We start from the raw sequence: 24,033 nt of genomic DNA on the forward strand, positions 1-24,033 counted from the left end.
GTTTTGTTGAAAATGAGTTTGCAGCCTTAGCCCCTAGCAGACAGACTCCGGCTATGGCGGGGGCGGGGACGGGTGTCACTGGAGGCAGATCTGAATTCCAGCCCAAAGGTACAGAGAAGAGTTTGAGCTCTTCATTCCTGCTCGCCCGTGCTAGGTGTTTGCTAGCTGCTTGGTGGGTTGCTCTCTGCTTGGATCTATGGAAGGGAGCTAGCTCAGCTGCTACCGCCATCGATGGAACTTACCCTGGATCTGTAAGCTTTAAATAAATCCCTTCCTCCGTCAAACTGTGTCTGTTTAGGGGTTCACTGCAGCAATGTGGAGCTGACTGCAACAGACCTAATAAAGGCACATCTGGTCCCTTGAGCTCAAGGCACCCACCTGTCACTTGGTTTTGTCCTGTGGCATTTCTTGCCACTTGTCATGTAATGCAATGAGTCGAATTTGTTGTTCGGCCCGACTCCCATGTCTTCCAGGAGCGTCTGCCTTCCCACGAGCTCTACGCATCTCCTGAAGAATGGACAGTGTGCGCCCTTCCCTCAGGGAACCCTCAGAGCAGCAGGTCAGGCCAGTGACATCCCTGGGCCCATGAGGAAGCAGTCAGAAAGCCAAGCTCAAGCTCTGCCATGGTCTCCAGGTCCAGAGTATTTCTCTTGGCTTTTTCTCTGGGCTTCCAGCTCCAAAGCTAAAGCCCAATCTACCCAGGTAACGAGTGTGCCTGACCGCACGGCACTCACCTTCCAGGAGCAAGTCAGCTCTAGCGTGCCCATGTGGGCAAGCTCCGTGGTGGGCTTCACATCCTGAATTCATTAAACTGCACACAGCAGAGCAATGTGGTTTCCCTTAATTAATTAAAATATCACATAATAACCATTCTCTGATTTAATGTTCATGAGGCCCTGGCGAAGGCTGGGAGCAAGGAAATTCATTAGAGAAGACCTTGCTGTAGGTTGATTTTGCTCATTCTTATTCATTTTACCTGGATACGCTATCTCTAGGGGGAGGAGAGGGCAATGTTTTCTAAAGATGTAGAAATTCATTTCGCCATAAAACCTGAAGGGAAAAAAAAAACCTACCTCAATTAAAACTCAGCTCTTTTTCTGGTTTACGGTAAGAAGTGGGTACACCTGAAGTTGAATCCTGGCTCACTGTACTCTCTTTTATCTCTGGGAAGTACATTTTAAGATTCCCACAGGCATTGGAAACCACAGGTTGTACCAGCCTCTATAAATACTATATATTTTTTCCTATACATACATGCCTATGATAAAACTGAGTTTAAAGATAAGCCATAGTAAGGAACAACAATAGCAAAAAATAAAAGGTTATAATGTACCATAAAGAAAGTTCTAGAGAAGTTCTTTCTCTCCAGGTTTCTAACTGGGCAGCTGGCAGCCCAGTTCCAGGAAGGCTCTTGGCACACGGTGGCCCAGGCACTGGCAAGGTCTTCCCCACCCAGCCACTTGCATCTTCCGGGCACCTGGTTTCCTTACTCATGTGTTTCTGGGAGATGAATGCACAGGTTAGTGAGTGACTGAAACATGAGAATGTATAAACAGTATCACATGCATGTTCAATAGGACTAGATGGTTAGGCCTGGTCAATGACTGCAAGTAGGAACCACTGCCCAGATGGGAGATACGAGGAGGACTGGACTACAGTAGATGATACAATCAGGAAAAGGGGGTAGAATGCATACAAGGTAACAAAAAAGCATGAGTGGAACCTGGACCTACCTACTGCCCACGGCTACATCCCCAGAGCAGAAAGACCACCATGATCAGCCTTCTAAAAACATTTATTTTCAGGGTACAGGGGTTGCAAACATAGCACCTGTGAAAACAGAGTAGAAAAAGGTACAGGCTTGGGCAGATGGGTGAGGAGAGGGCCTCATGCTTCCAACGGTGACAGCAGCCTTAGCACATGTTCCCAGCCTCTGAGAAATCCTTGGGGAGCTAACTTGTGGTAATCAGGAACTGGCTAAATAGTCACATCCATCCGTTTGGCCTTCGTGAAAATTTCAGACAGTGTAGCACAAATTATGATGTCACTCGTAAACATGCTGCGAAACCGGCCCCACAGGGATACGATGCTCAGCACAGGCACCAGGGCCTCCCATCACCACTGCCCCACCTTCCACCCAGTGCTGACCGGGCAGATGAGGGGACTCGCTGATTCTCCTGCATGTGCTGACGCCCCGTGTGTGATGAGGTTCTAGGAGCTTCCCCACAGCTCCAGGTCTGTAGTCCTTCAGACATCATTCCATTAAGCATCTGAGCAGCTCATCTCCTGCCCACTCAACCCACAGAGAAATTAAGAGTATTCTCTCTGACATGGGGGAGACAAGAGGGGCAGGTGGTGTCAAGTGGGGTGAGCATGTGAACAGAGCTCCTGGCAGCCCCAACTCCTGGTAGCAAGAGCTGCTTCCAATTTGAACAATTTCAACTTTGATTAAAAAAAAAAATACTGGACTGGAGAGATGGCTTAGTGGTTAAGCACTTGCCTATGGAGACTAAGGACCCCGGTTCGAGGCTTGAGTCCCCAGTACCCACGTTAGCCAGATGCACAAGGGGGCACATGTGTCTGGAGTTCGTCTGCAGTGGCTGGAGGCCCTGGTGTGCCCATTCTCTCTCTCTATCTGCCCCTTTCTCTCTTTGTCTGTCACTCTCAAATAAATAAGTAAATAAAGCTGGGCGTGGTGGCGCATGCCTTTAATCCCAGCACTTGGGAGGCAGAGGTAGGAGGATCGCTGTGAGTTCGAGGCCACCCTGAGACTCCTTAGTGAATTCCAGGTCAGCCTGGGGTGGAGTGAGACCCTACCTCGAAAAAACAAAATAAATAAGTAAATAAATTACTTGCAAGCAGAGAGAGAGAATGGGTACACCAGGTCCTCTTGCCACTGATAATGAACCCCAGACACGTGAGCTACTTTGTGCATCTGTCTTTATGTGAGTCCTGGAGAAATGAACCCAGGCTGACAGACCTTTGCAAGCAAGGGCCTTTAACTGCTGAACCATCTCCCCAGCCCTCAGTTTTTAGTTTATTCAAAGAAAGGGTTCTAGTGTTTTAAGTTTGAAAACCATTCCTCTAGTTCATTTTGTTTGAGAGAGCACAGAAGGCCTAGAAAATGAAAGGGTCTTATCCAGGGCTACATAACAAGATAGCTATGAATATGCAAATAAACTCCATGTTTCTGAATTTCCAGGCTGGTCTCCTGCTGTGTAATACATCAGGGCAATGCCATCTCAGCATTTCAGAAATGGATTGGTCGGGATTAAAGGCAGAAAATTCAGGTCTAATAAGGACTCCAAAAAATACATAAATAATTAAAGTTCAACATGAGCAGCACGAGAATGTGATGAAAAGCTAAGTCTTGGTAAGAACCTGAAGCCGGTTGGAGAGATGGCTTAGTGGTTAAGCACTTGCCTGTGAAGCCTAAGGACCCTGGTTCAAGGCTGGATTTCCCATTACCCACGTAAGCCAGATGCATGAGGTGGTGCATGCATCTGGAGTTTGTTTGCAGTGGCTGGTGGCCCTGGTGCACCCATTCTGTCTCTCTCTCCTTCTTTGTTTGTCTCTCTTAAATAAATAAATAAATAAAAATAAAACAAAAAATTAAAAATATATAAAATTGAAAATAAAAAGAACCTGAAGACTGTGGGACTGGCAGCATCTTCCTGTCCCTGGTTTTCAAGGTCACCCCGAGAAGCAGCTCTGTGGGAAAAGTGAGCCAGGGAGGTTACACTAATCCTACCGTGCTCAGAAGCATCTATATCTCACATGGAGCCTCCACCCTGAGCCGAACAGGAAGGACAGATTCCTGCTCTGCCTTCACCTTGCCCTCCCTCCAGCCCTTGGGTTAGGCTCAAGGATAGGAAAGTGCTTCATGCACTTTAAGGGCAGGCCACAGTGAGGGATCCTCGTTCTGATGGTAAGAAATTGAAATGACCAAGAGATCTAGTTTTCAGGCCAGACAGTAAATATTCTCCTTCCTTTTTCCCATTAAGAGGGATGTGGGGAAAATGCTCTATGCACTCTACTATACCGTGATTCTGTTATCTACAGATGAAGCCTCACCTTGTCTCCTTTCTCCATTGTAACATCCAGAAGCCAGGTCACCACTGGCCACATGCTGAGAGAATGCCGGGCTGGCAAGCAGACAGCTTTACCTACATCTGTTATCTACAGATGGAACCTGGCCTTGTCCCCTTTACCCAGTATGACATCCATAAGCCAGGTGTCCACTGCCCATGTGCTGACAGAATGCTGGGCTAGCAAGTGGACATCATGATCTCTAAATGCCCAGCCACAGGGCCTCTGCGTCTGGTAAAGTAACCCATCCAGGGCTAAAATGGCAAAAGGTGGGAGCGTAATGGCTACCCTAGATCTCTACACCCTGGTATGAAGTGGTAACTTGGGTTTTGAGGGAACAGCACTTAAAAGTAAATGCTAGGACCACACTTCCACAGAACAATCCAACTCCAGGACAGCAGGGCTATACCAGACACTGGCAATGCCCAGTCTCAATGTCATAATCACAGATGGGGAAGGTTCCTGTCCCAGTCATCCAGGAAAGGAGAGCCGCCCCCACCCCCTCCTTCTATAACACACGCTAAGTCACAGAGCACGTGCTGATCAGTTACAGACACATGAGGTAAAAGAGTCACAGTTGGCACAGGTCTTATGTTGAGCCCTTTAGAATTACAAACATACATTACTGGACCTTCCCTGGAAGGGAATAGTTAAAAAAAAAAAAAAAAAAAGAATCATCAGAGAGCTATTCATTCCAAAGATATAAAAAAGATACATGCATGTTTGTTTCCCAAGGTTTGCCCTGCTAAAAACTACATCTGCATATGAATCTAGTTTGCATTCCATTTTTTAAAAAAACCATACAAAAGGGAGTCAGCTACAAACACAGTTTTTTCCAAGTCTCCACGAAGCAGAATGATCCATGCCTTGACTTCTCCATCATCCTGGTACCAATGTCTCTAAGACCCTGAGAAGGAAAAAGGGGAGACATCAGGAGACAGAAACCTGCTATGTGTGATCAACTATGTGTTAAGTGGGAGGCTGAGGAAATGATACTGAGTTTCAAAGCTCTCCTCAGCAAGGGACAGGGCCAGAAGGGGGTGGAAGAGCCATAAGGCAGCAAGAACTATCCATAAGTCAACGGCCTCCAGTGAAGGTGGCTTCAGCTTACAGGGAAGAACTTCTCACCTACTGCCGACCTCCAATGTGGCTGTCTGGTGGGGGTGAACTCTGCACTCCTAGCTGCTGCAAACAAAAGCTGGCCACTGCTGCACGCTGTAGAGGAAACTCAAGCCCTGGATACACAATAGCACGAAAAACATACACGGTCCAGGAAAGGGCTCACTGAGCAAAATGCTCGCTGCACCAGCGTGAGGACTGGAGTTTGGATCCCCAGCACCTACATAAATGGCATGTGCAGTGGTGCATGCCTATAATCCCAGTGCTGGGGAGGCGCAGGCAGAAGGACCTCTGGAGCTTGCTGGATAGTTTGTCTAGCCAATTTGGTGAGCTCCAGGTTCTGTGAGGGACCCGGCCTCAAAAAAAAAAAAAAAAAAAAAAAAAGATGGAGAGCAATTGAGGGAGGCATCCAACATTGACCTCTGGCCTCCACATGCACATACATACATGCACAACACACACACACACACACACACACATGCAAAAGCCCTAGAGTAGCTAAAGTAATACATACAATAATACACATATCTGTATAATACAAAATAGTATTAGGAAGACAACTTTGAGATGTGATTTCCTAACTCTGCTGAATTTCTACTTCGTGGCTTTTTATACTTTCATATTTTCCCCCCATTTCTAAGACCTCTAACTGCCCACAAGCACCTGTCTTTGAACCTCCATTTCATTTCTCTAACAACAGCATCTTCCTTTGATGTCCCCAGTTCTGAAATGCTTCTCCTGCCTCAAACCCACGAACTTCCTTTGTTCCAGTAACGTTGCATTCTTTGTATTATAATGATGTTTACTTTCCATTTTTTCTGTGTCTCCCCTACAGAACTGATGTGTAAGGTAGTCCAAGAAAAGCAGCCAAAAGCATCATGGGATTTAAACCACAGCAAAATCTTTCTGCTTTTAAGGAAGTCTATCAAACTTGTTTCTAATTTTTCCTGCTTTATTAAAGCCTTGCTGGTCGGTCTTGGTGACGATGCCTGTTTAGGATGCTCCCCCAATGCCTGGCAGCAGATCACACCTGCTTTCCCTCTGTCTCCAGTGAGCAGAGCGCACAGGGCCCACTTCAGAGCTGTGTGGCTTGTACATGACACCACATCTGAGCAGAAATTTTAAACGAGACTGTATGCTTGGCTAAACCTCTTGCTAGTCCCTTCTGCCACAAGAAAGGACACAGTCCAAACAGGGCTGCCCCTCCTGCTGGGTACCAAACAAGAAGCCAGGTGGAGCACAGCCACAGCCAACCCTTACCGGTTACATGGATGTATGAACAAAAATGTTAATGGCTGTGAGTCATCAAGGTTTGGAAGGTGTTCATGGTCACCTGTGTATGGGGACAGCTGTCAACTGTGTGACAAGGACTAAGAGTGATCCAGACAGCAGAGAGAGGAAGAGATCCCCCCTGCCGCAAAGTGTGTTGCTGAGCATCATACAGCACTGAGGACAGCCAGGCAAGGCCTAGGGATGCAGTGCTTCCCACCAAAAAGGTGACCTGGGAATGTCACTGTCCGCCACCTCTTGGGACCCGAAGGAAATAGTTCATGAGGTTTCAGAACAGAGAGAGCGGACTGGTTTTCTGGCTCGTGGACTCTCACGTTCACAGCTTTGGGCTTTGCGTGTTGGGAAACAGCAATGCGTGTGCAGAGGTTCGTACAGCCCTGCCCTCCTCTGCTTTTCCTCTGGTTTGCCCCACTTAATGTCTCTCCCTGCTTTCGCTGTTTCTTTTTGTCTGTGTGTGACTATGTGCTATGTCTGTCTGCATGCTCACATGTACATGTGGAGAGGCTGGAGGTCAAAGCCAGGTGTCTTCCTCAATTGCTCCCCACTTTATTTTTTTTTTTTTTGATAATCATGAAATTATTATATTTATCGAGGGAGATACAGAGCCAAGGAAAGGCATCCACGTGGCTAGAGATCCCACATGGAGGGCCTGGAAAAACCACAGCTGGAGGTTCCCAAGTGATCAGAGCCCCACTTTATTTTTTGAGACAGGGCTTCTTACTAAGACTCACTGGCTAAGCTAGCCTGGCCAGGCAGCAAGCCTCAGGGGGCCTCTTCTTTCTACCTCCCACCGTGCCTGGCCTTTTACATGGGTGCCGGGGACCCACACTCAGGTCCACATGCTCGCCTGGCAAACGCTTTCCTAGCTGGGCCATCTTCCCAGCCCCTTTGCTTCCTTTCCCCCAGCCATCCAGTAAGTCACTTCCAATCTCTCAGACACATGGGGAGAAGCACAGAAATGACTTGGAATGCTTACCATGCTCATCACAGGCGGCTAAGCTGCAGCGGGGGACGAACACTTTTGTATCTGCTCAGGTCTAGGACTGTCACCGTGCTACGTGCCTGGGCCTCTCCGACGGCATTGGCTGCGTGGCACTGATAGACTCCCTCGTCTTCCTTTCTCAAGGGGTTGATCTAGAGGTACATTGGCACATCTATACCAATACACTTGGCACCAAAACGTGTAACATGGTTTTTTTTTTTTTTTTTTTTTTTTTTTCAGTTTTTCTAGGTGGGTTTCACTCTGGTCCAGGATGACCTGGAATTCACTATGCAGAGTGGCCTCGAACTCATGGTGAGCCTCCTACCTCTGCCTCCTGAGTGCTGGGATTAAAGGCGTGCGCCACCATGCCCAGCTCAAAAAGTGTATTTTTAATGAATTAGACAAATTGCTTTTTTAAAAAATAATTTTTTAACAAAGAAAGATTTTTTTAAATTTTTATTTAGTTATTTGAGAGCTACAGACAGAGAAAGAGAATGGGTGCACTAGGGCCTCTAGCCACTACAAATGAACTCCAGATGCATGTGCCACCTTGTGCATCTGGCTTACATAGGACCTGGGGAATTGAGCCTAGAACCGGGGTCCTTAGGCTTCACAGGCAAGCACTTAACTGCTAAGCCATCTCTCCAGCCCACAAATTCCTTTTTTTAAGTATAAATTATTGAGTTTATTTAGGAAGAAATCATAATTCATGAGGCTTATTTCAGGGAAATTGATATCTAGAAAAAGACTGGAGCAATTCCACACACTTGGAATATCAGACAGAGAAGCCCCTTCAAATCACAGACCAGAAAGAATTAAGAAATAATGAAGCCGGGTGTGGTGGCACACGCCTTTAATCCCAGCACTCAGGAGGTAGAGAAAGGATTGCTGTAAGTTTGAGGCCAGTCTGAGACTACATAGTGAATTCCAGGTCAGTCTGGGCTAGGGCAAAACCCTACCTTGATAAAACAAAAAACAACAACAAAAAAAGAGAGGTGCTGAGAAATAGTAAAGGACTCAGAAATCAAAGATAGCTCTTACATATAATCAAAGTGAGAGGGTACCCCAAGGCAAACCATTGATAGAAGGCAAGAAGCCAAGTAAGTAAGTATTCTCTTCCCAACCAGGCTGGTCCCAGACAAGCTAGGAAGGAGGGACAGACTCACGTGAATGCTCAGTCCAGGTCACAAGGCAAAAGGAAGAGAAAAGGGTGAATTAAACAAATTTTTAAATTTTATTTATTTACTTATTTTTATTTTAGAGAGAGAGAGAGAATTGGTGCTCCAGGGCCTCAGCCACTGAAATCGAATTGCAGATGCTTGTGCTATCTAGTGGGCATGTGTGACCTTGCCTCACCTTTGTGAGCCTGGCATATGTAGGATCTGGAGAGTCAAACATGGGTCCTTAGGCTTCGCAGGCAAGTGCCTTAACTGCTAAGCCATCTCTCCAGCCCTTAAGCAATTTTTTTTTTCTTGGTTTTCAAGGTAGGGTTTCACTCTAGCCCAGGCTGACCTGGAATTCACTATGGAGTCTCAGGGTGGCCTCGAACTCACAGCGATCCTCCTACCTCTGCCTCCCAAGTGCTGGGATTAAAGGCGTGCACCACCATGCCCGGCGCTTAAGCAAATTTTTAATGATACACCTGCATGCTTGTTCGTTTTCAAGAACTGACTGGGCTTCCCATGTCTCTCCTGGCTGTGGTGGCCAGGCACACATGGAAACTGCCTTCTCAGGGGCTCTCTTGAAGAGACTGCTTCCTGCTGTGCACTGGCTTTTGTTACTCCTCTGTATTCCCAGCCTGGCCCTTGCACTGAAGGCAACAGGTGGAGTTTGAGAAAAACCCACAAAGAAGAAACATCTACCCTCAAAGAAGGACCCTACATTGTTCCCCATAGGACAGGCTTCACAAAATACCATGGAGTGAACCTGTCTTCATCTTTTGTTTCTTTTTAAAAATTAATCAATTTTTATTAGTTATGGATATACTCAGTATGTAAACAGCACATGTTGGCACATCCTCACCCTCATCCCTGCCCCCCCTCCAAAGGGACCCTCCTTGGTGGGGATGCCGGTTATCCCCATGGGGATTGTGGGTCATGCATTGTGGGGGTCGCCATCAGTTATGGGGAAGAGGCAATGTCTTTGTGTGTAATGTCCCAACTTGTGGCTCTAACAATGTTTCTGCCCCCTCTTCTGTGAAATTCCCTGAGCCATGTTGGGTTCTTTTTAGGTCAACTTCAGTGATGGGCTCTTAGGGGCCTCTGTAGCTCTGGACCTCTGGTTTGGTAGGAGCTGAATGTTCTCTTCATCTTTTCTTGTAAGAAAATAAGGGAATGTGCTCAATTTGAAGAGTCCACAGACTCAACTGTATGCCAGGTCCCTTAGCTATGGAAAGTGTGACCACACCTTATAGAGCAGAGGGGCCAGGGGGAGAGACAGTGAGGTGAACGTGTTGAAGTGGTCACCCCCACATCCACAGCCAGCTCCCCTCTTTTTGGGTCATTTTATAACACCCGGTCCTATCCACTGCAGGCCACAGGGAAGGTCAGGCACACCCTGTCATTTTGAACTCACACCAGTCAGGAGTAAAGAGTGAATGCTATCAGCCACTTGTTACAGGTGATTCAGGCTGTTAGGATCATGAGAAACTGAGGCTAAGAAAAGAACAGTTACTGCCCAGTATGAACCTTAGCTGCTGGTTTCCCCAGGCTTTGAGGACAGGATATTTTCTTATCTTAGCAAAAATGTTCTGAGTGCCTTAACAAAGCCCTTGGGGGAGGACTCGAATGTCCTTCTTCCCTCTTTTCCAGTAATGTGGTCTTAGGCAGGTATATGAGTTTCCTTCCCATGGCTGCTATAACAAATGGTCCCAGGTAGATTGGCTTAACAACACAAATGTATTGCCTACATTTCTGGAGATTGGGTTCAAATCAAGGTGCCAATAGCATTCCCAAGCCTCTAGGAGATGGTGTATTTCCCTGTCTTGTCCAGGACTCCTTGGCTCATGGTCCCTTCCTCCATCTTCAACTCAACAGTGGTGGCAAGAGTCCTTCTCACATCTTGCCCCGGTTTTCTGCTTTCCTCTTCCTCATCTAAAGACTCCTCTTTAAATTGGACTCACCTGGGTTATCCAGGCTCCTCTTCCTCTCTTAAAGTCAGCTGTTAGCAAGCTAAATGCTCCTTGCCATGTAACAGCATATCCACAGGTATTGGGCATTAGGCCATGGGCATTTCGAGGAACAACTGCAGAAGACCACTTATGCTCCCAGGAGCTTTTCAACCTGTCCTGCCTACATATAGCCACTGGAGGCCCCAGTGGGAAATAGGTAGGAAGAAGCTGAACCTATTGGCACATGCCTATAAATCCCAGATAGTAGGGAGGCTGAAGCAGGAGAATAGTGAATTTGAGGCCAGCGTAAGCAATTTAGTGAGACTCTATCTGACATAGGTAAGTGGCAGAGTACTTGCTTAGCAAGCATGAGGCCCTCCCTGGGTTTAATACCCAGCAGAGTCAAAAGAAGGAAGGAGGGGAAGGAGGGGGAGGAGGAGGAGGAAGAGGAGGAAGAAGAAGAGAGACATGGATAGGAACAGCTTCAAAAAGTATAACATGTCATAGAAAGATAAAGGGTTAGGTCAATAATAGCCAATAATCCTAAAACACTCACCAAAATCCAGGCTGTGGCCTCATGGTCGGCAGGACCTCCTCGCACCTGGACAGCTATATTGACATGGTCTCCAGGCAACTCCTCCAATCCCTGGATGCCCTCAGGAGAGCGTGTGACCTGCAGAAGACAGAGAAACCAAGAGCAGTTTAGAAAAAGTATTTCTGGATGAAAACTACCCCTTAGACCTCTTGCTATTTGAGTTTCAAAGGCTGAAACCCCACTACCTCTCTCTCATTCCCCATGCAAGTGAAGTCAGGCTTCTTTTAAACCGACATGTGTGCAGACTGCACCCCCTGCTGGACAGTAAGGATGCCAACTTCACCAGGTTGGGAAAACAGTTGGGAATTTTACTCCCCCTATTGGTCCCTATTGAGGCAAGGGACCAAAAAAATAAAGGTGTGGTCTTTCAAACATGTGTTCAGTGTTTAGGGCAGGATTGGGTCTTCCTATGCCACCAGCCATATCTACAACTCCATTCCACAGAGAAGCAGACTGGAATGACCAAGCAGCTGATGTTAGGTGACAGCAGAATTTTCTGGGTACCTAAATGACCAAAGGAAGGGATGGCAAGAGAAGAATTGCAACCCCCCTTTGGATAGAGGCCTGGGTGACAGTTTTGAGGTAGAGGAGTGGTAAATATCAGGTATTTTTGTCTAATCGCCTGGTCTACATATATACACTCTGTGGTAGTTTGAATGTGTGTCCCCCATAGACTCAGGTATTTTACCAAAGCTTGTCTCCAGATGCCTGGCTGGAGGAGGTGTCACTGGGGGGCAGATCCTGGGCCCCAGCCCTAAGGTGTGTTGGAGGGGGGTCTGAATTCCAGCCAAAGGTATGCAGGGCAGTCTGAGCTCTGCAGGGTTCCCTGCTGTTTGCTGCTGCTTTTGTGCTTGTTGCTTTTGGTGTTTGCTGGCTGGTGATGGTCTCTCTGTGCTTGGGTGTATGGAAGCAGCTTCTTCTGCCACTGATGGGATTTCCCCCTGGATCTGTCAGCTTGAAATAAACCCCTTCCTCTGATAAACAGCGCCCGGTTTGGATGTTCAGCCCAGCAACACAGAACTGACTACAACACATCAAACATACTTAATGAAAAAGTTGGGCTGGAGAGATGGCTTAGCGGTTAAGCGCTTGCCTGTGAAGCCTAAGGACCCCGGTTCGAGGCTTGGTTCCCCAGGTCCCACATTAGCCAGATGCACAAGGGGGCGCACACGTCTGGAGTTCCTTTGCAGAGGCTGGAAGCCCTGGCGCGCCCATTCTCTCTCTCTCCCTCTATCTGTCTTTCTCTCTGTGTCTGTCGCTCTCAAATAAATAAATAAAAAATTTTTTAAAAATATATATTAAAAAAAAAAAGAAAAAGTCTTTACCGCCCACCCCTGTCTTTCTGTTCCCGTCTCTCTTCCCCATGCACACAAACACACCCATGCACAGATTACACCCTCACACGCACAACTTCTTGGGAAAAAACATACCTTTTTCCATGTGATGACTGGGGTGGGCATAGCTCTCACTTCACACGACAGATACACTTGTGCCCCAGTGACATTGCGAATATCCCAGGGGGGCCTGACGATCACGGGAGCTAGGGGACAAAGGAACACATCCTTTATCCGGGCTACACAGGGCCTGCAGGAGCTCTGCCTGCAGGGGAGCAAGGGCTCCTCCTCTGAGGAAAGGCACAGGGAGCAGAGACGGAGCTCTCCTCGGGTTTGGAAGGATGTCTTTGTTTTCCTGCCAAGAAAACAGAGGTCCAGAGAGGAAAGGCCACTGGCACGGTGGGTGGTGTGGTCTCAGCTCACTCCCTCCCTGGACCCGCTCCCTGGCCGGCTGCCATCTGCTTGCAGTTCGGGTGCAGGTCCCTCGGCAGCCTCTTAGAGGCCAGCTTCTCACACCATGTGCTGTGTAACTGAATGTGGGGCTGGGAAAACTTTGGCGGCAATCAAAGGTTTTCTGAATGCGCAGCGACCAGAAACGAAGTCAGAATCAAGCGAGGGGTGAATCCACGCTGCTTCTGGCAACACTCACGTCATGCGGCTTCACTGCAGCCTTGGTTCTGAACCCAGGGTATGTGCACGCTTTACCCTGCGCGCGCAACCATGCATGCAACGCCCAGGAACGCAGCTCAGATTGCGTGATGAACTGCAGCATTTTTACCATATGTACTGCTCTCACAGAAACATGAGCTCAAAACAAATGACACACACCTTTCTGCTTTTTTTAAAAAAAAAAATTTGTTCATTTTTATTTGTTTATTTGAGAGTGAGACTAGCGGTGGCAGGACTTTTATGCCTCATGGGGCGTGGCGGGCTGACCAGTGGGAGGGAGCTGGCCAGCGGAGGTGCAGGCTCAAGGAGCCAGCTTGTCCGGGTCCTGGTGGAGAGTGGCCTTCTGAGGAACTATTCCAGTTCAGGAGGCGAAGGGAGCTCTGAGCCTGACAACAAGTGGAGCACATTTAAGACCCCTGTCCTGAGTCAAGTCACATCACCACCAGCAGAGACGCTACAGGAGGCTTTTCAGCCTCTATTTCAAAGGGGACCTGAGAAGCCTGCAGAATGGAGTTAGAACCTCTTAGCTCATCTTCCACACCCTGCTTCCTTCCATGCCTGGCGTCTGCTTGGCTTGCACAGGCTGTGGGAATCAATCCCAGCATCCTCACTGTCAGACCATATCCAGAAGTCTCGCAGTGCCCTGCCTTCTCTGGGCATAGGATACCCATACCCTCTCTACCCCTCACCCCCAGCTTTACCCATCATGTAGGTCCAGCTCACCTAGAACCAGGGGTTTGCACCTCTTTGGCCTGCTGAGTCATAGCTGGCCTCGCAGTTTAGGGGGCTCTACGTACTCTCACCTGTGCCCGGTGGCAAGCTCAAGCCACCCTGGTGTACAGCCATGATGTTCTGGGCAAGGTGTAAAGAAAAGGGCTGGCCAGAGAAAGCTTTCAGCTCAGACTTCCTCACGTGTGAGATGGGGCCAAGAACCCTGCTTCCCAGGGCTGTGGAGCAGACCAGCCAGGAAAAGAGAAAGCGATGACTTTAGCAATATGTAATGCAAGCAGGAGCCGGCGCAGACCTGGAAAATAGGTGACTAGATGAAGAAATAAATGACAAACAAAAGAGCATGGGGCTTTGTCTGCTTGCTCAGGACAACCCTAGGAGGGAACAGCTTTTGTTCCCTAGGATACAGATGCTATAAAATAAGAAAACAAAGAGAGGGAGACCAGAGAGGGACAGGGTTGCGCACTCTGTAAGGCACAGGAATTGGCCAGGTACAGAAAGAGACTGGAATGGCCACTTCTTCAGACACTGCAAAGCAGATCGTGTCAAATGAATGAAAAGAAAAAAAAAAAAGAAAAGAATTTCTGACAAATTGTCTTAGAGTCAGTCTTGCACAGAATTATCCCTGTAGCACCCCAATTCCTTAAGGTTCTGTGCCTGACCCTATATTTCCCTCCTCCAGCCTCACTTGGACAGCTCCTTGGACAGAAGTCCTTACCTGCAGAGCCAGGCCTTCCGTACTGGGAGGGCTCTGCTGGTGAGAAAGTTCATCCTCACTGGAGCCACAAGCTTCCTCTATGCTCTCCCCCTCTGCTGATCTCAAGGCTGCCCTCTGGGGCCCACTGGGCAATGGCTCTCTGGAGTTAAATAGAGAGGCTGGCACTTCCATGGTAGAGTGCTTGCTTAGCATGCATGATTTCCAAGGTTCATTTTCTAGCACCAAAAAAGAAGAAGAAGAAACAGGACAGACAGACACTGCCTTCCCCATGCCAGGCCACCTCCACCTCCTGCCTGTGGCTGCCCTACCAAAGGACCATTCCAGCCCACATCTCAGAATGACACCCCAGTGAACTGAGCTCCTAGACTTCTAACATAGCCCACAGCCACAAACCCGCACACAAACTCCTCCAGCAGGATCCCATCTGTTACAACAAAGAGAGGCTAATTTATTCACATCATCCTTCCAGCACCTCTTCTGTGGCACAGGCTCTGTCAAGCTGCTTCCGCCCACAGGCCCCAAATGCTGGCTGTGGGACAGTCTTATTCCAGGGCCCTCAATGGGCTCCAAAGGGACGCTCCATCAACAATGTGTTTCACTTTCATTCATGTAAAGTCATAAATTTTAAATGAGATTTCATCACTCCCTTTCAGGCCTAAATGAATAAACCAGTAAATCACATTTCCCTTTCGCACTCCTCACGACTCTGTCTCTCCCTCCCTCTCTTTCAATAACTACAATTAAGAAAGACTGTCTGGGGGAAGCTGTCTAGGCCGCAGATTTCAAGGCAGGAAATACCACTTCTTTGACAATAGGCTATCCTGATTTCAATGCTAAGGGGATGTTTCACAGTGTATTTATGTCTTTATAAATTTGCATGCCACAGCATTCATTCTGATGCACAGTTCCAAGTTGTACAAATGCATATATTTAGAGAGCCATCATGATAGCCAAGACACAAGACAGTTGTTATCTCAAAAGATTTCCCCAGGCTGCACTATGCCACAATCAGCTGCCTTTAATTTTGTCATATCAGACATTAAATCTGCATCTATATCCATAACAGCTCTTTGTAACCAAATGATAATCACGGTAATGGTGGAAAAAGGTAAAGGTAAAAACTAATGCAGTGCGGCTAGGAGTTACAGCAATCTTACCTGCGGCCAGCAGGGGGAGCTGTACAGGGTTAGCCCGAGGAGGAGGCCATGAGCCTAGTGCTTTGGCTCTAGAGTCCAAACTCTTTTCAACCCGTCTGAATACTATCTTGCCTTTCCTTCAGAGGACCTTTCTGTGTCCTCACACCAGCCCTGTGAGGTAGGGGCTTTTATCCCCATTTGACAGATGGGGAAACGAAGGCTTAGAAAGGTGAAGGATCTGGAGGCATGGGGATTCAAACTTCTACACTGTTTTCAGCCAAGGAAACACAGCAAACTTAGCAGGGAGGAAAGTCCAGTGGGGGATCCACGCATCAGCTCCCCAGAGCCTCTCAGGGGAGCCACACAAGATGCAGCTATGAATAGAGCCAGGATTGTGAAAAGCTATCTGATTAGGAGGCTCACAAGGGGGCCCAGTGCCAGTTGTTTTTTTTTAATTTTGAATTTTTTAGAGAAAGAGAAAATTGGTGCGCCAGGGCCTTAGCCACTGAAATAGAACTGCAGACGCTTGTGCCACCTAGTGGGCAGGTGCAACTTGCATTTGCCTCACCTTTGTGCATCTCACTTACATGGGATCTGGAGAGTTGAACATGGGTCCACAGGCAAGTGTCTTAACTGCTAAGCCATATCTTCAGCCCCAGTGCCAGGATTTTTAGTGTGAGCTGGTAACATAGGCACTGATTTATGAAACTAAAGTTTCAGGCTCCCAGATGGAAAGCAGGCAATGCTATGGTTGGACAACCATCCTTAAGTCCACATGCTGAAGGTGGTTCCCAGGGTGTGTTACTGGGAGATTATAACGCCATCAGGAGGTCGAGCTTAACAGGAGGTCTTTAGGTCACCAGAGGGGTGTGTTCAGAGGAGACTGTAAGGTTCTGATTTCTTTCTCACCACACACTCCTGAAAAGATGTGCTATTCTAGCCAGAGTTCAAAGAGGAATGGGTCTGCTGATCTTTGACTAGAACCCCAGAACTGTGGGCCAAAACAAATGTATTCTCCTAGGCTAGTCCTCTCCGGTATTTTGTGTCGGTGATGAAAAGCTGACTGGCAGGCAGGCGGCACCCTGAGTAGTTGAGGCAGCGAGCCACTCTTCTTGGTTCTGGGAATGGCATAACCTCCTGAAGTCCAAGTTCTCAGACGCCAGCCACAGGACAAACCTGGCCAGCAGATCACTCTGAGACTACAGTCTAGGCTAGTCATGTTAGCTCTATTCTCAGAGAGGAAACACTCCAAACATCAACCCCACAGTGAAGCCCACAACATGGGCAATGGATCCTCAACACTAGCCATTCTCAGTCTTCACACTCACCGAGTGTGACACCAGGGTGCTCTGACTACCAGAGCAGGAGGCCACAGTATGGTGGGTGGGGGAAGGAGAGGGGAAGGAGGGAGGGAAGTTTGTCTATGTCATGTTCTAGTGCCTCGTCTCAGCCTCAGCTGCTGCTTCCTTAAGATGAACCCAGGAGCCCACTCTCCCTGTGACCCAATACCTGACAGAAACAAGTTAAAGGAGGAAAGATGTATTTTGAGTAAAAATTTCAGAGGTGTCAGTCCATGGCTAGCTGGCTCCATTTCTATTAGGTCTGTGGCAAGACAGAAATATCATGGTGGAAGGGCCTGGGGAGAGAAAAGCTGCTTAGCACGGCAGCCAGGAAGTCCGGGAGAGGGACAGAAGGAGGTGCAGGAACAAGATTCCTCCTTCTAAGGCATGACTGCCCACCTACTCCCTCCAGTTAGGCCCGACCTCCTGAGGCTTCCTCCGCCTCCCAACAGTGCGACCAGCTGGGATAAACCTTTGGAGAGCATTTCAAGTTTCCATCCATGGCGTTTCCCATGCTGCTTCCCACAGGCTGATGTGAGGAGCAGCTGCAAGGCCCTTCAGTACCTGTGAAGGTGTTCTGAGGAGGGATCCGAGGACACAGCAGCTTGTGTAACCCCAGGCCTACTATTTTTTTTTCCCTGTATTTGGTGTGTGTGCATGTGCAAGTTGTATGTGTGGTGTATGCACACGTGTGCAGAATGCGTGTGCCCTGTGTGTGTGCATGCAGAGGCCAAAGGAGAATGTTAGACGTCTGCTTCTATTGTCCATCCACGCACTTCTGTAAATGGAATCTCACTGAACCTGGAGCTGCTGTCTCCACTCCCCACAGGCCTGGGACTACAGACAGGTGTGGCCATGCCCAGCCGCCAGGCCTATTCTTCAACTGTACCATGTCTGCTGCCAGCTTTTTGCAAGTCTCTGGTGCCAGGGCCCATATGGAAGTACAGGACACCATGACCCTCAGACTCTCAGTTTGACCAGTCGAGGGCATCTCCTCTGACCTTATGGTTTCCAGGACTACCACCACCATGGAAGAGACAGGGCTTTCCACTGCACTTACCTTTGACAAGAAGGTTGTTTCGGGGGCGAGTCTTCACCTCTCCAGCTCTTTCTCACTAAATACTTGCTTTGTTCTGCTCATGCCCACAACAGCCCTGGAAATGTGGGATGGCCCAAACCCATCCATCCCAGAGCTGGACAATGGGTAACACAACCCAGTCACCCAGAAATGCCTGGTCACAGGAGGAAGTACCGTGGGGAGGTACCAGGAAGACTTAGCTGCCTGGGCGTCTAGGTGCCCACCTCTGAGTTTAGGAGGTGAACCATTCCTCCTTGCCTGCAGCGAGAGCAGTGCCCGCCCACACCCTCTGGAGTGTGGAGAGATAATTCATGTGCCTGTGTTAGCTGTGTGGATCCACATAAATAAAAGAGGTTTGTATTATTATTACACCGTGTGGTGATATGTCTCCCTACCCCATCCATTAAATGGGTCCTTGATGGCTGGGATGAAAGATTGTCCCAAATGCCTCAGATTTCATTCAAGTTAATGCTGTCAAGGGGAGGGGGGATAATAGTAAAAGTCATCCCCCAGGACCCCATCTGCTTGTATTAAGACACACACAAGCAAAGAGTTTAATAATCAACGCATCGAACATCCCTGATAATTTATGCTAATAGTCACGGTGGGATGTAGAATGAGACCCAGCTTAATCCCACCGCCTGCAGCCTGAACCTAAAATCCCCTCCCTCATATTCATAAAAGGCTTCTGAGCATGAGGCCCCTTCCTTTGTCCCTCTCACAAAGTGGCATTCACTGCCTCTTCTGGTTACCTGGTAACATGAACCCCAGGTTTCTAAATGGAACTGGAATTCCAACCAAGGTGAAATTTTCTAAGATTCTGGATATCAAGAGCTCATAGAAGCTGCCAGGGCTCGATGCCCTCCAGGCTGAGGATGGACAGCAGCTTTCTGCAAAGAGCCAGGCAAACAAACAGAGCTGGAATCCCACCTCAGCTGGAATGAGCCATGTGGCTCCAAGGAATTCCCTTGTATTAAGCATCCCCCTTGTATTAAGGGGGAGCAAGAACTACCCTGGTAGCTTTGAGAAACAAGATAGAAAATAGGTGCAAAAGGAATGTCCAGGGCTGGAGAGATGGCTTAGCGGTTAAGCGCTTGCCTGTGAAGCCTAAGGACCCCGGTTCGAGGCTCGGTTCCCCAGGTCCCACGTTAACAGGTGCACAAGGGGGCGCACGCGTCTGGAGTTCGTTTGCAGTGGCTGGAAGCCCTGGCGCGCCCATTCTCTCTCTCTCCCTCTATCTGTCTTTCTCTCTATCTCTGTCGCTCTCAAATAAATAAATAAAAAATGAACAAAAAAAATTAAAAAAAAAAAGGAATGTCCAAAAGTCAAGAATTATTCACACACAGGTCTTTAGTGGGCACCGATTTAAGGCTGCTCTCAGCATTACACATTGGGGCATTTCAAAGCAGAGGCTTCTGGGAAGAGCAGTATTTAGGGCCAAAGACCTCTTGCCACTGCCCAGAAAAGGCATTGCAGGGAAACTGGCCCTCACTGGGAGGAACTTACTAATACGTATGGAGCCTTCATTCCATTAAGGTGGAGTGCCTGGATGCTGGAGGAGTCTGGAAGAAGCTGAGCAGGCATGACTTTGTCACCAGTATCAAAGCAGAAGAGCCCTGCTCTGGCTGTCTGCTTTCCCTCAACCGCACTCCCCAGGGGCATTGTTAAAAAGTGTTCCTGCAGTGTCTTCTGAATTAAAGATGGCTTAGGGGCAGCCCAGACTGAGGTGTAACAGTAGCTAAGAAACAACTGCCTCACCAAGGACCAGGGCTGAATCACGTAAGCCCTCGAGGACAGAAGGTGGCCAGGGAGACTGCACCAGGTCTGAGGTGGGTGACAAATGATTTGGGGAAGGACAGATGAATTCAGGAGTCCTGATGCCTACTGCTAATGAGCTCATGAAAAGCGGTTTCTGAATTGCTCCCACTGGCTCTGAGTACCTCTTTATTTCCTGGGCTGGAGCTTAGGGTGGGCCTCGGAGCCCATAGATCAGAGTCGAGGGGCTGTCACATTTACTTGCCATTTGGTAATTTTCAGTGAATTAGGGGTGTAGGGTTTCCATCTGCCATCTGTCTGTACCCTGGTAACCATGGCAACAACCATCTGCCTGACAATGCTATCACGTCCAGTTCGAAAAAGCACTATATGAGGGGTTGGGTCCTGCGAAGTGGACAGTCGTTACTGGACATCTTGGACAAGTCCCCTACGCTTGCTGGGTCTGGATCTCTTTGCTTAATAGCAGATTTGGTTCATGCATCTTTTAGGAGTCTGTCTTCAAGGAACAGAGGGCCACTCCAGGGAGAAATGATCTGAGCCCATCACTATGGATTAGCTGCTGGTCAGCATTTCCTCTGTCTCCTGCATGCGCGGTCAGGGCTACCTTTCTGCAGACAAAGGGGACTGCCGGAGAATTAACTGCTGAGGAAGGCAAATTGTAAAAACGAGTGATAGAACTTTGAGAAGAAGAGACAGGACTGGTTCAGTGCCACAGAGCACAGAACAAGCACTCAAAGTAAAAGGGCCTTTAACAATGACTCCTTTAACAACGACGGCGGTGGTGTGGCCAGAGAGGGAGCTAGCAGCAGCCCAGCTCTGTCCTCCGCTGGGAACCCCAGCCAGGAATAGCTAGTAACTTTCCCAAGGAACCGAGGCAGCTCCAGCTCTGTATCTCCTTACTTTCTCTGGTCCATGACTTCCTGCTCCATCTCCAACAACCCATCAAATCTCCTGGATTTGAAAATATCTCTGCGGGATGTTTAAAGAGGGGAGGCAAACACCACAATAGCAGATAACTTCTTAAAACTTGGAACAAAGCAGCACCAACTTCCAGACTTCCTCCTTGAAGTTACGGTCATTACACTGACTTGGACTTTTAGTCTGGATTTGATCTCCCAGCCCAGGTCAGAAATCTTCCCCAGAAGCCTGAAGGCCAGGCTGCAAGGCAAGCTTTAGGGACTCACCAGCCCCGAACTCCCCACCATCTCTTCCAGGCAGAGTAGACAAGGACCGTTCTCCAAAACCTCATGGCATGGCTCAGACTTGGGCACAGTAGACTAACTAGGTTTGGCAGACATCCCTATATACTGATGCTTTAGTTTCTTTCTGTTGTGTGTTTAAAAACTTACACAGAGAAAGTGGTTACTATGATACCAATGGACAGTTCCAGTGTGATGTGAATGAAGCTTAAGTCAGGAAGGCCCTGGCCCTTCATAATTTTCTATTCCGTAAAGCAGAACCACAAAGCCTGGATTTGTCCCGAAGGGTTCCATAATCTTTTCAGAGCTTAAGTTTTCCAAAGGTCTCACCTGTCCTGGGTGGAAGCTCACCCAGAACCAGTGGCTGGGGCACTGGTCCTCTGGCCTGGTGACCCAGGAGTCCCCTTTGTAGCTTCGGCTCGTCCGGCATCCTTGCCTCCCTGTCTCATCTTTCAAACAACCCACTTTGGCACTGGACACCATCCTCCCTCCCTCCCTCTTCTCTCCCTCCGGGGCAAACATGCTAAGCCTGCAAATGATTGCATCAGCAGGTTTTTAAGCACCCAAATTCCTGCTTTCTCTGGGCTTGGAGTCTCCTTGCACTTGAAAAGGCAGGAGTAGGACGGATGCTAAATACATCTCCAGAAGGGGAAACTGAAGCCGAGGCGGCGCTGACCACCCCTGTGTCGCAAAATCCTTTGCTCCCCTCCCACGCCTTAAATAATTAGGATCCCTCTTTTTCCCACCAGCCTGGACCCTTCAGGGACCCCCCTCAACCCAACTCACCGAACTCGCAGGACCCCTCGTGCACCTTATGCAGGTGTCCGGGGTGCGCGCGGGGCGCGTGCCGGGCGCGCAGACGGAGCGCGCACACGCTGGGATAGGAGCGGCCGTCGGAGCCGCAGACGATGCCGCGCTGCGCGCAAACGCACTGCCCGGTGCCCTCGGGCGCCGCCCCCGCGGCCCGGCTGGCGCACACCAGGCCCGGGCCGCAGCGCTGGCCAGCCGGACCCCCGCAGCTCGCGCCCTCGGCGCCCAGGCAGCGCGCGCAGCAGCCGCACTCGTCGCGCGCGGAGATCCAGGGCGCTGGGCAGCGCACGGGCGCGGGGCAGCGCTCGGGCCGGCACGGAGCGCACTCGGGGTGCCGTCCGCCCGCGCCCCGGAGCCCGAGGCCGGGGACCAGCGGCTGCAGCAGGAGCAGCAGCGGGAAGAGCGGAGGCCAGCGCGGCATGGCCGGCTCCGGGGCGGCCGTGGCTGCTCTGCCCCGCGCTCGGCTCCCCGCGTGCGGAGCCGCCGCCAAGCCCGCCCCGCGGCCGCTGATTGGCCCGGCCTGCACCGCGGGGCGCCCGCCGGCTGCGGCCCCGGCACCGGCCCGGGCCCCGAGGCACAGTCAGCTTCCAGCCGTAGCGGGGCTCGGAGCGGGACCAACCACCCAAGACCAGCTCTCCCACATCTGATTGGGCTCTTTGGGGAAACCCAGCCGCAGTCCGAGCCGCAGTCCGAGCCGCAACTTGTCTGAGATCTCCAGGGTAGAGTCGGGATTGGAGGTCTTCATATCTAAGGCTGGCTGCAAATGTTATTTATGTCTTATAACCCTCCCAGAAGGATGAACTGTTTTATTTTGCCCGGCTTCCAGATTTATTTAATAAAGGGAATATCTAGTTAAGACGAACAAAAGAGATTATTTTTCTCCGCCAGCTTGAACTCCAGTCCCTCCGACTGGATGCCAGAGGCTACTCTTCCTGTCAGGCATTTGCATTACCTTTTCAGAAATTCTTCAGTGTAAAAGCGTAGATGACTGTTTACCCTCCCCGGTCGGTCCTCACTTAGAGCACCCACATACACCCAGTGCCTTGCTGCACGCATTACTTTGCAGTTGGGTTTTCCACCGACAGTATTTCGCATAATTTCCTCACCTTTTATCATCTCTGAAGTCCAGTCTCTTGTCTAAACAATGGGAGCATGGCTTGAATAATGTGTGTGCACTTGGACGGGTATTTCTTTTCTTTTTTCTTCTTTTCTACTTTTTTATTGACAACTTCCACAATTACAGACAATAAAACACCCCCCCCACACACACACACACTTTCCCCTTTGCAACTCCACTCTCCATCTTATTCCTTTCCCCCGTCAATCAGTCTCTCTTGATGTCATCATCTTTCCCTCTGAAGGAGGGTAGAGTTAGGATGACTGGACCCCTGAAAGTGTAAAAAGGGCAGGAAAGTTTTTCTTCTCTCTTGCTCAGTTCCAAAGAACTGTTTTTCCACAAACAGGACCCCTCCTGGGAGGGAGTCTTTCATAGGATTTAGACATTGTGGTTGGTTAAATTCAGCCCCCAGAAATTTGTGCCAGAGCTACTCTCTTCCTGAGACAGCCCCTAGTCCAAACCAACCAGCTGGCCCTCTGGCTCACCAGCCAAAAGACAGCTCACCACCCTAAGGTTATAAATAAATACCTTTGCAAGGGGAGGACGGGCTCTCTGGCTCTGATCACTTGGGAACTTCCAGCTGTGGGTGAGTTTTTCCCTGGGCTGGGCTAGGCCCAGCCAGGAGGGCTCCTTAGCCCTTACTCTGCATGGGTTCTTTATCCCCTCCAGGTCCCCACATGGGAACAGCTCCTTGAACTTTCTTTTCTCCTTCTTTTCCATGCTTTTTATCCAGATCCCTATCTGGTCACATGGACTTCTGAGCTCCACGTGGCTTTTGGGCTCCACATGGTGTACTTCTCCACCTTACCACACCACGCCTTCCCCTTTCGGCACTCCTTTGTAAAATCTGAATAAAATGTGCTATTTTAAAAATTCTCTTAGGGCTAGAGAGATGGCTTAGTGGTTAAGTGCTTGCCTGTGAAGCCTAAGGACCCTGGTTTGA

At 49.2% G+C, this 24,033-nt stretch overlaps 1 protein-coding gene across 1 annotated transcript; it reads right to left on the bottom strand.

Annotated features, from left to right (window-relative positions):
• Positions 1-3,522: 3,522 nt before the first annotated feature.
• Igfbpl1 (insulin like growth factor binding protein like 1) lies at positions 3,523-22,394 on the bottom strand. Its single transcript, XM_045134445.1, has 5 exons — positions 21,950-22,394; positions 12,615-12,724; positions 11,146-11,262; positions 7,475-7,632; positions 3,523-4,996 (listed from the first exon to the last, which is right to left on the bottom strand). The coding sequence occupies exons 1-4, from the start codon at positions 22,392-22,394 to the stop codon at positions 7,483-7,485; spliced, it is 822 nt and encodes a 273-aa protein (XP_044990380.1). The 3' UTR covers positions 3,523-4,996; positions 7,475-7,482.
• Between the last annotated feature and the right edge of the window lie 1,639 nt (positions 22,395-24,033).

Source organism: Jaculus jaculus, chromosome 1 (genome assembly GCF_020740685.1).
Source record: "Jaculus jaculus isolate mJacJac1 chromosome 1, mJacJac1.mat.Y.cur, whole genome shotgun sequence".
NCBI lineage: Eukaryota > Metazoa > Chordata > Mammalia > Rodentia > Dipodidae > Jaculus > Jaculus jaculus.